This window comes from Stegostoma tigrinum, chromosome 1 (assembly GCF_030684315.1).
Source record: "Stegostoma tigrinum isolate sSteTig4 chromosome 1, sSteTig4.hap1, whole genome shotgun sequence".
In the NCBI taxonomy this organism is placed as follows: Eukaryota; Metazoa; Chordata; class Chondrichthyes; order Orectolobiformes; family Stegostomatidae; genus Stegostoma; species Stegostoma tigrinum.
Genome location: NC_081354.1, coordinates 6,262,647 through 6,276,549, shown reverse-complemented (window position 1 = coordinate 6,276,549; position 13,903 = coordinate 6,262,647). Strand labels below are relative to the sequence as shown.

Sequence of the window (13,903 nt, the reverse complement as noted above, 5' to 3'; positions counted from 1 at the left end):
CAAACAAATGTTTAACCTTCTCAGCAATATAAGAATGTGGCTCAAATACTGCAAAGTTCCCAGCCGCTGAATTACATTTCCCTCACTTCCCTGGGAAAGGCAGGGAGAGTTATGGAGACTTACCGGAGTTGGGTACAATGAGATGTCCTCCAAGGATGTTGAAGCTCCCGAAAGCACTGCACGACGGATCTTTCTGCGGAACAGGTCTCTGGTGCTCGGCATTCTGGGCCTGGTTGTCAAGCAGAGACTCTGTGAGCTGTGGGGAGAGTTTTGCTGCTAGATCTCCTGCCTCCGCCTGAGGTGGGACCCCAGAGGAGTTGTTGTACACCTTAATTTTAAGGTTGGGCAGGGGATCGAGCAACGGTGAGTTGGTCATCGGGATCTTGTCTGAGATATCGTGCAAGGCATACATAGGGCCTCTATACATGGCAGCAGCAGCCGTGAGGTCTGGCTGGACAGCAAGGAGATGGGAATTATCTGCACAAAGGGAATGAGAGGATAACTGTGGCAATCGTAAGGAACAAATTTCATCCATTCTAAATAAAGACAGATTTAGTGCATTATTTTCCCATTGTGGTATCACTTCTGCATTGAATCACAGAATCCCTACAGTGTGGAAGTAGGCCGCTGCTTCCCCTTGATTTGATAAAGAGAATACCACTGTATGATTGACTGATACATAGGTATTAAACAGTCTACCAGCACTCAGGTCTAGTCTGTGACACTACTCTAACAGACTGGAGGACTACATTAGTCAGGTCCCTTATCATCTCCCCTCTCCTACTTCCTTCTACTCTACCACTGCTGAAAATGAAAGGAAGAATTTCCCCGAAATTCTCTCATAAGCTAGAGTTTAGCTAAACATCCTGTTGGTTAGCGATGGTGTTAGGAGTTCATTGGACACTAAGTGAACGTGAATGCTCAGAAGCAAGTTGGCAAGGAAAGAAGGAGATGACGAAGAAATATCACTCCAATGCTGAGATGGGCACTTTATCAATGCTGGACCATAAGACGTAGAAGTAGAAGTAGGCCACATCAGGTCTACTCCACCATTCAATGAGATTGTGGATGACCTGATAATCCTCAATTCCACTTTCCTACCTTTTTCCCATAATCCTTGATTCCCTTATTGATTAACAATTTGTTGACCTCGCCCTTCACTGTACTTAATGGCTCAGCCTCAATAGTTCCCTGCAGTAGAGAATTCCATAGTTTGACGACCCTCTGAGAGAAGAAATTCATCTCCCATCTCTCTCTTAAATGTGTTACCCCCTCACCCTGTAGATTTTGCCCTCTGGTCTTATGGTCTCCCACAAAGGGAAGCAAACTTTCCACACCTACACCAACAAAAACAGGAGTTGTTGGAAAAGCTCAGCAGGTCTGGCGACATCTGTGAAGGGACATCAGAGTTGATGTTTCGGGTCCAGTGGCCCTTTGTCAGGCACTTTTCACATCTAACCTGTTGGTAAGGTCGCCTCTCACTATTTTAAACTCCAGTGAGTACAGGCTCAACCCAGCAACCTCTCCTCATGAGACACTCCCTCCATTCCTGGTATCAGCCTAGTGAACCTTCTCTGGATTACCTCCATTGTTAGTGTATCTTTCCAAAGATAACAGGCCTGAAACTGATCAGACTATTCCATCTCTGGTCTGACTAATGCTTTGCGTATTTTGAGCAAAACCTCCCTACTTCTTTATTCCATTCCTTTCAAATAAAGGTCAACATTCTATCTGCCTTCCTAATTACACTGAACGTGCAATGGCAGATAATAGGGAAGTGTAGGAGTATTTCTCAACCCAGGACAAAGACTCAGGAGGCAAGCAGGATCGAGGCTTGTGGAAGATGTTCATTCAGGGAGAGGGCCAAAGGACTTTCCCTGAATCTGGCTTCAGAAGATAGATCAATTACACATCCTCTGCTTTTATAAAGAAATACAGCATTTTGTGTGACAGTGATCATCATTCATCTCTACAGGAAGGCAAATGAAATGTTGACCTTTATTTGAAAGGGATTTTGGCTCATTGTATATGTTATTAAAGGCTACAGAGTCCCATGCCAGAGCCATGGAAGGTGTGTTTATGGTGTGGAAAACCAATTGATTGTCAACCTGTGAATCTTTTCAAAGTATGTGATCTGGAGGTAAGATCAGGAGAGACTCCTAATTGGTCACATTTGATGTGGAGTGTCATCTTTCAATCTATATTATCTTGGTGACAGGCTAATGATATGTTCCTGCGCAAATTAGCTATGGAAGCCGACAGATTCATTTGCTTTGCGAGCAATGTACATCATGAGATGAGGGAAAGTCTGAGTCAAAAATGATACATGGTCTCAGGAGTTGGTTAGCTCATCTGGCTGGACAGTTGAATTGCAATACACAGTAATACCAACAGAGTGGGTTTAATTCCTGCAGTGGCTGAGGTACCCATGAGAAACTCTCCTTCTCACCTCTCCCCTCACCTGCTGGGTGTGGTGACCCTCAGGTTAAACCACCAGCACCTCTGATGAAGGGTCTAGGCCCGAAACGTCAGCTTTTGTGCTCCTGAGATGCTGCTGGGCCTGCTGTGTTCATCCAGCCTCACATTTTATTATCTTGGGATTCTCCAGCATCTGCAGTTCCCATTATCTCTAAACCACCAGCAGTGGTCTCTCTCCCCCATGAAACATTAGTCCTATGGCCCTAGTAGGATCACGGCAATTTTGCTTATACAGCCTTAGCTCTTGGTTCAAAGAGGGGAAATGATACAGCAGCAACCCTAGCCTAGAGTAGCTGGGTCATACAGAACAAAGACATCACTATCATATTTTAGACGGAAGCCTGGACAGAGAGTTCAAACACACCAACCTTGCCTGGTTGTCTTGATGTTCACTGGCTGAAAGCCCCCATTCAGAGCTGCAGAGTCTCTGATGTCGGAGCTGAAGTCCCGGTGGTTCTTCCGATACACAAACATCACCACAACCAGCAGAATGGCGACACACACGATCACTGCCATCACCACGGCAACATAGAGGGCCACGTCGTCGGATCCCGGCGCTGCTGCACAGGAAGGAGAAAGGAGGCCATTGGAACACACAGGCCATCTCATCCCCGGGGAAGCACTCAGCTCCTCTGGGACATGATCAGGAACACTGGCACACAGTGATATGCCCTTGTTCCTATACCCCCGACAATGACCGCTACTTCGTATTGCTCGGGAAATGATTAATTAAGTAAAACAAAATAATGGCAAAGCCACAGAGTTTTTGCATCAATAAACATTCCATTAAAGCATGCTGCTTCACATTCAAACATACACAACTAGGAGCAGCAGTAGGCCATTCAGTCATTCAATTCTGCTACCCCATTCAATAGGATCATGGCTGACCATCCAAATGAGTACTTTGTTCCCACTTTCTCCCTCAGCCCTTTGATCCCTTTCGCCCTAAGTACTGTATTTAACTCTTCCTTGAAAACATTCAACGCTTTGGCCCCAACTACTTTTTTGCGGCAGAGAATTCCACAGGCTCACCAGTCTCTCGGTGAAGACATTTCTCCTCATCTCAGTCCTAAATGCCTACACCACTTCGTTAAACCATGGCCCCTGACTCTGGACTGTCCCTGTGATCATCTTTCCTGGTTTCTTTGAGATCTCCCACCCGTCCCCAAAGTTTTTCTGAACTCCATGAATATAATCCTAACCGATCCAGTCTCTCTCTTTATACATCAGTCCTGCCATCCCAGGAATCAGCCTGGTAATCCTTTGCTTCACTCCCTCCATAGCCAGAAAATCGTTCCTCAGATAAGGAGACCAAAACTGTACACAATTCCTGCCTGTTCCCGGTGAACATTCATGCCTTGCTTATTCAAAGTCTAGTAAGAACTGCTGTTGCTGTAGTCAGAGATAACACAATGTGGAGCTGGAGGTACACAGCAGGTCAGGCAGCATCAGAAAAGCAGGAAAGTTGATGTTGTGGGTCAGGACCCTACTTCAGAAATGAAGAATTCTGAACGCTTCTGAAGAAGGGTCTCAACCTGAAACATCAACTTTCCCACACCTCTGATGCTGCCTGATCTGCTGTGTTCCTTCAGCTCCACTCTGAGTAATCACTTATTCAAAGTCGAACTCTGCCTGAAAAATATTGCAACATCTGCTTCTACTTTCTTTGAGGAAAGGAGATCCAAAGACTCACAAGTCTCTTGGGGAAATAAAACTCCTTATTGCTGTCTTCAATGAGTGAGTCTTCAGTTCTAGTCTCTCCTAGAAAGGGAAACATCCTTTCCACATCCACCTGGTCAAGTCGCCTCAGGATCTTATATGTTTCAATCAAGTCACCTCTGGCTAATCTAAACTCCGGCAGAAACACACCCATTCCAGATATCAGACAAGGAAATGATGTCCATCATCAATGTCGATGTGGAGGTGCCGGCGTTGGACTGGGTTGGACAAGGTCAGAAGTTCTTCATTTTGGCAGCGGAGCTGAGTGGGAGCGGTCGAATTACGCTCTTGGAAGGCGAATGAACTGATATATTTGGGCAGTGGCTAAATCCGAGACACTACACGTATAGTGTCTCCTACCCGCCCTCCTCCTCTGACCAAAAAACCATGACTGTGGTATGTTGATCAGGTAAGGCTTTTCTTTTTCCTTTTTTTGTTATTGCGTGCTGTTAAGTAGAATGATTGGCAAATGCTTTTAGATTTTATTTATCTTTATTTAATATTATAATTGGATTCAGCTAAGATTAAGTGTAAAAATGGCAGGAGATCCCAGACCCGTTTTATGCTCCTCTTGCTCAACGTGGGAGCTCAGGGATGCGGCTGATGTTCCTGACTCCTACACGTGCAGGAAGTGTGTCCAGCTGCAGCTCTTATTAGACCGCATGACGGCTCTGGAGCTGCGGATGGACTCACTTTGGAGCATACGCAATGCTGAGGAAGTCGTGGATAGCACGTTCAGAAAATTGGTCACACTGCAGATTAGGATTGCTGAGGGAGAAAGGGAATGGGTGATCAAAAGGCAGAGAAAAAGCAGGAAGCAGGAAGGCAGTGCAGGTGTCCCCTGCGGTCATCTCCCTCCAAAACAGGTATACCGTTTTGGACCCTGTTGGGGGAGATGGCTCACCAGGGGAAGGCAGCAGTAGCCAGGTTCATGGCACCGCTGCTGGCTCTGCTGTACAGAAGGGTGGGAAAAAGAGTGGAAGGGCTATAGTCATAGGGGATTTGATTGTAAGTGGAGTAGATAGGTGGTTCTGTGGTCAAAAACAAGGCTCCTGAATGGTGTGTTGCCTCTCAGGAGCACAGGCCAGGGATGTCTCAGATCACTTGCAGGACATTCTGAAGGGGAGGGTGAACGGCCAACTGTCGTGGTGCATATAGGCACCAATGATATAGGTAATAAATGGGATGAGGTCTTACAAGCAGAATTTAGGGAGTTAGGAGCCAAGTTAAAAAATAGGACCTCAGAGGTAGTAATCTCAGGATTGCTACCAGGGGCACATGATAGTCAGAGTAGAAATGAAAGAATAGGCAGGATAAATGAGTGGCTTGAGAGATGGTGCAGGAGGGAGGGGTTCAGGTTTTTGGGACTTTGGGACCAGTTCTGGGGGAGGTGGGACTATAACAAATTGAATGGTCTACACCTGGACAGGACTGGAACCAATGTCCTTGGGGGTACTTTTGCTAACGCTGGTGGAGAGGGTTTAAACTAATATGGCAGGGGGATGGGAACCAAATGAGGAGGTTAGTGGGCAGTAGGGAGGCAGTAACTAAAGCCTGTAAGGAACTAGGTAATGAAATCAATGTGACTAAGGGGAAGAGGAGGCAGAGAGCAGATGATGAATGCAAAGGGACAGGTTGTCTGAGGTGCATTTGTTTTAATGCAAGAAGTGTAATAGGTAAGGCAGATGAACATAGGGCTTGGATTAGTACCTGGGAGTATGACGTTATTGCTATTACTGAGACTTGGTTGAGGGAAGGACGAGATTGGCAACTAAATATCCCAGGATAGAGAGGGAGGTAAAAGGGTGGAGGAGTTGCATTACTGGTCAAAGAGGATAGCACAGTTGTGCTGAAGGAGGACACTATGGAGGACTCGAGCAGTGAGGCAATATGGGCAGAGCTCAGACGTAGGAAGGGTGTGGTAACAACGTTGGGGTTGTACTACAGGCCTCCCAACAGCGAGCATGAGATAGAGGCACAAATATTTAGACAGATTATGGAAAGATGTAGGAGCAACAGGGTGTTGGTGATGGGAGATTTTAATTTTCCCAACATTGACTGGGATTCACTAAGTGTTAGGGGTTTAGATGGAGCAGAATTTGTAAGGAGCATCCAGGAGGGTTTTATAGAGCAGTATGTAAACAGTCCAACTTGGGAAGAGGCCACACTGGACCTGGTGTTGGGGAATGAGCCCGGCCAGGTGGTTGAAGTTTCAGTAGGGGATCACTTTGGGAATAGTGATCACCATTCCGTAAGTTTTAGAATACTGATGGACGAAGATGAGAGTAGTCCGAAAGGAAGAGTGCTGAATTGGGGGAAGACTATAGCAAAATTCAGCAGGAGCTGGGGAATGTGGATTGGGAGCAGCTGTTAGAGGGTAAATCCATATTTGATATGTGGGAGGCTTTTAAACAGAGTTTGATTAAGTGAAATTGTGAGACAGGTGAAATTGTGAGACTAGCAAAGAGGAAAACGGAAGCATACATAAGGTCTAGGTGACTGAAAACAGATGAAGCTTTGGAAGAATATTGGGAAAGTAGGGCCAATCTGAAATGAGGAATTAAGAGGGCTAAAAGGGGTCATGAAATATCTTTTGCAAACAGGGTTAAGGAAAATCCCAAAGCCTTTAATTCATACCTGAGGAGCAAGAAGGTAACAAGAGAAAGGGTTGGCCCACTCAAGGACAAAGGAGGGAAGTTATGTGAGGAGTCAGAGAAAATTAGTGACATTCTTAATGAGTACTTTGTGTTGGTATTCACCAAGGAGAGGGACATGGCGGATGTTGAGGTTAGGGATAGATGTTTGATTATACTAGGCCAAGTCGGCAAAAGCAGGGGGCGGGGTGTGTGGGTATTCTAAAAGGCATTAGGTGGACAAGTCCCCAGGTCCAGATGGGATCTATCCCAAGTTATGAGGGAAGCGAGGGAGGAAATAGTTGGGGCCTTAACAGACATCTTTGAAGCATCTTTGAGCACGGGTAAGGTCCTGGAGAACTGGAGAATTGCTAATGTTGTCCCCTTGTTTCAGAAAGGTAGCAAGGATAATCCAGGTAATTATAGACCGGTGAGCCTGACATCAGTGATGGGGAAGCTGCTGGAGAAGATACTGAGGGATAGGATCTATTTACATTTGGAAGAAAATGGGCTTATTCGTGATAGGCAACATGGTTTTGTGCAGGGAAGGTCATGTCTTACCAACTGCGACTTCACTTTCTCCATCAGCCTACCATGGGGAACCTTATCAAACGCCTTACTGAAGTCCATGTATATGACATCCACAGCCCTTCCCTCATCTATCAATGTTGTCACTTCCTCAAAGAATTCTGTCAAGTTGGTAAGGCATGATCTTGCCTGCACAAAACCATGCTGCCTATCATTAATAAGCCCATTTTCTTCCAAATATAAGGATCACATTCACCATCAAAGCCCAGAAGCTTCCAACCTGTTCAAATGACCAATCTCACCAGACAGAAAGGTTTCGGAGTTTGAGCCTGAGCAGCTGGAGGAATGATCACCAGTGGGGGAAATATACTGTTTAAAGTCAAAAATGTGAAACAGGCTAAGATTAAAGGAGTATGGAGGAGTTGCAAAAAAAGGCTGTTAAGGTGGGAGACATCACCAAGAATATGGTGGTGATGCATTTTCTTACCAGTCTCTCACAAAATGAATTCTATTCATTTGTGGGGCACCAGCACCTTTAGAGACAGTTCAGGCCATTCAGTGAGAGCAGTTGGTCACATATAGATTATTTCCTCACTCTGATGTATTGGCTCCATTGATATCTGTCAATCTGTGAAGTACGTTCCCATCAAATACAGATTACTCCTCAGTTTTACTAAATAATAACATGAACTTTTCATAAAAACAAAGCAATCAAAATGAAATCATGTCCCTGTGAAATCCCTGGCTTTCCTGGAGTTTGGAACAGAAAATAGGGAAGGTTAAATTAAAACAGAAAGAGGAGGAGGGAAGAGTTGGAGTGAGGCTTGAATAAACAGCAAAAGGAGATGAGTAATTAGGAACTGTTTGCCTTGCCCTCATGGGAATTCTCCAGGGTAAGGTATTTTAAAAAAATTACAAACCCTCAAAATGCCATACCCCACAAATACTTTTCGACTACTTAATGAGGCAGTTGTATTGCAGGCATTAATCATGATCTCAATGCTTGAACCCTGGGCTCGACATGCCAACAACGCAATTCCAAAATCATATCGCAATTTCAGTCAGTGTAAACCAGCACTGGAAAATATAGCAAAGGTCTTGATGTGAGGTCAGATTGAAAAGTTAAAATATCTAACACAAGTAAACGCTAACATCAGGAGCTGCAGACATCAGAGAATGAGCTTTGTTAGCTTTCACTTTTTAAAAAAAAATTGACCTGGAGGTGAAACCCAAGCATAAGAAACCTCAGTGATAATGGGAACTGCAGATGCTGAAGAATCCAAGATAACAAAGTGTGAAGCTGGATGAACACAGCAGGCCAAGCAGCATCTCAGGAGCACAAAAGCTGATGTTTCAGGCGTAGACCCTTCATCGGAGAGCTCGGATGAAGGGTCTAGGCCCGAAACGTCAGCTTTAGTGCTCCTGAGATGCTGCTTGGCCTGCTGTGCTCATCCAGCTTCACACTTTGTTATCATAAGAAACCTCAAACCAACATGGAAGTCAGATGATAGATATATTTTGCTTTCTCGTTTTAATGCAAACCTCTTCAATTACTATTTTATGATTAATTGAAATGGGCATTGCTGGCTGGATCAACATTGATCACCTATCACTAACTATTCTTGAGAAGGTAATGATGAGCTGCCTTCTTGAACATATTCAGTTCTTGGAGTGTAGGTACACCCATAGTTCTATTAGGGAGGGAGATCCAGGATTTTGACCCAGTGACATTAAAGGAATGAAGACGGATTTCTGAGTCATAACAGTGAGTGGTTTGGAGGGGAACTTTCAGAAGGTGATGTTCCCATGTATCTGCTGCCCTTATCCTTCTACATGGAAGTAGTCATAGTTTTAGAGGTGCTGTTGAAAGGGGTTTGGATATTTCCTACAGTGCATCTGGTAGATGGTACACACTGCTGCCACTGTGCATCTGGGGGATAGATAGAATATTAAGCAAGTGAGTTGCTTTATCCTGGATGATGTCAAATTTCTTGTGTGTTGAAACAAACACACAGAATGCTGGAGAAACTGTGCAGGTCAGCGAGCATCTGTGGAGAGAGAAACAGAGTTAATGTTTTGAATCCAGTCTGACTCTTCTTCAGGGCTCTGTTTCCCTTTCCATAGCTGTTTCCAGATCTGCCGAGTTTCTCCAGCATTTTCTGCATTTGATTCTGAAAACTCAAAATGGCTAAGAATTTAGCTTAGACTGCGATATTCACCAATAGGAGTCACAGTTGTATAATGATATAGCCACAGAGTCATACAAGGCAGAAACAGACCCTTTGGTCCAACCAGTATATGCCTAACATAATCCTAAACTAAACTAGTCCCACCTGCCTGCCTCTGGCTCATATCCCTCCAAACCTTTCCTATTCATGTACTTATCCAAATGTCTTTTAAATGTTGTAATTTTACCCACATCCACCATTTCCTCTGGAAGTTCATTCCGCATGCGAATAACCCTCTGTGTAAAAAAAAAATTGCCCCTTGTGTCTTTTTTTAAATTTCTCTCCTCTCACCTTGAAAATGTGGCCCCTCTTCGTGAAATCCCCCATCCTAGGGAACAGACAACTATTATTAACTCTATCTATACCTCTCATTATTTTATAAACTTCTACAAGGTTGCCTCTCAACCTCCTACGCTCCAGTGAAAAAAATCCCTAGCTATCCTGCTGTTCTTGACAAGCTGCCATGAATTCTGAAGTTTCTTTTGATTCCTACAGAACAACGTTGTTATGCATACTCTCCTTGACAATTCACCATTAGGCCTCAGGCCTCTCAGTGTTTAAAAGCACTGACACCCAAAGGAAAAAAGAGAATAAAAATAGTAACACAAGTACCAGGAGCTGAGGTTTACAAGATTAGATGGACCTGTATGAATCATTCGCAAGTTTTATTGTTTTTTTCTTTAAGAATCCCTTTTCCATCAAAGATACCACACATTCTACCCCACACACTCTCTCCAATCCCCACCTGACATGAAACAAGACAAACTCAAAAGCGAAATAGTCAAAGCAAAAGCTCCAGGCTGCAAAATAAAACAACTATTAACACAAACTAAAGAACAAAAAGTAACAAAGGAAACAAACTTACAGGAATGTCCAAAGTCTGTTCGACCTTTCTGTTCTGTAGAAATTTGATAAAATAAACCTTCAAGAAAATAAACAAAACAAGAAAAGAAAAACGGATGAAAAAAAATTAAAGGTTCATAAACACGTAAAATATAAAATGACAACAGGTTAGCGTCCTTTCGGAATCTCTTTATCATGGGACAATAAGTGCAGATGATTGGCCTTTGTGTGTTCCATTAAGGTGTAATAACTTGGCTTATTGTATTAGTATTTGGTAGCCAGTGTCACACATGTCAATAAGTATGTTCCATCCCTTCAACAGGGAATCTGATGGGGGTTTGCTGCAGAATGGGAGCATTGTTTCCAATGTTGCTGAGCATTCAAATACATAATGAGTATTTTGATTCCTGGTGCACCCACATGGTCCCTGTCACTGTGCAACAAAGTAGGGAGCTGATCCAGACTGATGTTGTCTCATCACATTGGCCAGGATTGTGCCCTTAAGTCACAGAGTTAAAGACCCACCATTCAGGGCCTCTATTGGCCCAGGTCTGTGGTAACTCTCCCCCGTTTAAATTTAACATCCTTCTAACAGGGATAAATCCACAATGACATGTCCAGTAGGTAGTGTCAGGTTGAAGGGGAGAAGGAATGGGGGAAGCTGTCCTTAATACCTTCAGAAAGATGTGAAACCCCGACAGAGAGTCCTATGTTTCAGAATAAAAATATCCATGAGAAAATGGCTTTCTCTTGGTTTAGTTGTGTCCACTGAGGAAATAAAGCTAAAAGCGAAATCCTTGCTCAAGCTTTGAGGCCGACCTGTGAGACTGTGACAAGAAGCTCAATGAGGTTCAGGAGGAGCTGCCTGCTGGGTCGTTGATAAACTGTTAACCAGTACATCAACATGCTTCATATCTTTGTACCAATTCTCACAATAAGGAATTGTGTAGGCTGTTTGGGGGAGGCAGTGCTGAATCAGAGATCTGACCAATTCATAGACTGTGGGATCGGACCATAAGACTGCGAGATGTAAGAGTAAAGTAGGCCATTCAACCCATTGAGTCTGCTCTGCCATTCAACAAGATCTGATCTGATAATCCCCAACTCCACTTTCATGCCTCTTCCCCACAACTCTTATTTTTTCTCAATTAAAAATCTGTCTATTTCAGCCTCTAAGGTTTTAGAGTAGATTTGTAGCTCAAGTTGAAGATGTTGTGGTTGGCTCGGGAAGCTGGTTTGCAGTTCTGCAGACGTTTCATTACCATGCTGGGTAACATCATCACTGCAGCCTCTGATGAAGCGCCAGTGTGTTTTCCCACCTGTTATTTAAACTCTGGTGTGCGTTGAGCTGGATTACCTCACTGGGAATTCCTAGAAGCCTGATTCTCCACGAAGAAAGCCATCAACAAACACTTAGAAGTGGACCCCATATACATTCCATTGTGAAGGGAAACCAGAAGTGAGGTAATCCAGCTCAATCCACACCAGAGTGTAAATGACAGGTAGGAAAAGACACTGGCACCTCATAGGAGGCTGCACTGATGATGTTACCCAGCAGGGTAATGGAACGTTTGCGAAACAACGAACCAGCTCGGCGAGCCAACCAACCACATTATCTCAGCCTTGAATATACTTAATGAAGGGTGGCACGGTGGCTCAGTGGTTAGCACTGCAGCCTCACAGCACCAGGGACACAGGTTCAATTCCAGCCTCAGGTGACTGTCTGTGTGGGGTGTGCACATTCTCCCCGTGTCTGCATGGGTTTCCTCCGGGTTCTCCGGTTTCCTCCCACTGGTCAAAGATGTGCAGGCTAGGTGGATTGGCCATGCTAAATTGCCCATAGTGTTCAGGGGTGTGTGGGTTATAGGGGGATGGGTCTGGGTGGGATGCTTCAAGGAGCAGTGTGGACTTGTTGGGCTGAAGGGCCTGTTTCCACACTGTAGGGAATCTAATCTAATCTAATCTAATGCCACTCTGACAGCTCTCCGCATTAAACAACTTCACAGATTTACTCTTCCGTGAGGGCGAAAAATATTCTTCTTCCTCTCCGTCCTTCCTTAAAGAGGCTGCTTGAGATGATGCCCTGTCATCCTAAACTCTCCCACAAGGGGAAATAACGTCTCTACATCTTCCCTGTCAAGAGTTGAATTGTTCTCAGCATGTTTTTGAGGGGAGGGTGGTCTGACTATGTATTTTTGGTACACACCCACCTGATAGGTCCAGCTAATGTTTCATTGATAGGAGGGTGACAGCGTAGAATGAGGATGTTTGGCTATGCAAGTCCATCCTGATTCATTGCAACAATAATTTAGCTCTTACCACTCACCCAACCATTCCCTGTAACCCTGTGATTTTCCTTTCCCTCGCGTGTTTGGCTAATTCCCTTTTGAAAGCCGTAATCTATGCCTCTGCACTCTAGGGAAGTGCATTCCACTGGTTCCAAAAAGTAACCTTTATCCTCAAACAAAAACTGAAATTGTTGGAGAAACTCAGCAGGCCTGGCAGCGTCTGTGAAGAGTGAAAGACAGCTAACGGTTCAGGTCCAGGGACCCTTCTTTCAGAACTGATAGTAACTGGGAAAAGATGGTACATAGGCTGAAGACAGTTGGTTTGTGGGGTTGAGGTTGGAGGACTGGTTTAAAGGAGTGAGTGATAGGTGGAAACAGAGCCCAGAGGGAGAGAAAGTCAGATAGGCACATAAAAAGATGGATAATGGTGAGCCAGGGAGGCAGTATTTCAGCACTTCTACTGCAAGTAGAACCGAGGTACTCAACATACATAAATTCTAACTCTCCTTTCTGGTACTTTCCCAGGGGGTGACTTTCCTCCAGGACATTGCTCAGCATAACCATTGCCTAGGGATGATAATCTTCCACACTGCAGATGCCAGGGTAATCCTGAAGGGTTGGCAGCCCAGGTTGTCTCCTGCCTGGAGATTCATCCTTTGCTGATCTCTCTCTTTGTCTCACACTTCCCCAGGCTGGTCACATTCGAGCGTGTCATGTGGGTCAAAATGATCAGCATTTCAGAAACGAACAATGCTGCTGCACCCAGCAGTGTTAGATCTGAATCTATAGGTTTTTGGCCGTGTAATATTTGTCATATCCTTGGGAGACATGTAACTAGAAGTTTAGCTTTAGAGGCTGGGCTGGGAGCAGTGAGAGAAGATGAACAGCTGCCACAGTTTCCTTTTGTTTTCCGTCCTGGTTTCCCAAAAGGTAAAACGTTCTGCACCCCCATGGGCACCAATGAAAAAAATGCTGTCCTTGCTTGTCCCTCCATACGTACAACCCTCCACCAGAGTGCAGAAAAACTTTTCAGAAGGTTGTAGGATCAGGGGAGGCAATAGACCTAACGGTATTATTGCTGGACTGTTAATCCAGAGACCCAGATAATGTCCTGGGGACCCGGGTTCCAATCCCACCAAGGCAGATGGTGGAATTTGAATTCTGTAAATATCTGGAATTAAGCATG

The 13,903-nt window shown here is 44.6% G+C and overlaps 1 protein-coding gene across 5 annotated transcripts in view; it reads right to left on the bottom strand.

Annotated features, from left to right (window-relative positions):
• The window catches only part of LOC125458413 (netrin receptor UNC5C-like), a 366,866-nt gene that overhangs the window by 37,068 nt on the left and 315,895 nt on the right, over positions 1-13,903 (bottom strand). For 2 of the 5 annotated variants that reach the window (XM_048543670.2, XM_048543698.2), the window contains 3 exons: positions 10,452-10,508; positions 2,847-3,038; positions 124-477 (listed from right to left, as the gene is read on the bottom strand). In XM_048543670.2, coding sequence (XP_048399627.1) covers positions 124-477; positions 2,847-3,038; positions 10,452-10,508 — 603 coding nt within the window. The remainder of the gene's footprint in view (positions 1-123; positions 478-2,846; positions 3,039-10,451; positions 10,509-13,903) is intronic. The other 3 variants (XM_048543692.2, XM_048543716.2, XM_048543678.2) reach the window with 2 other exon arrangements.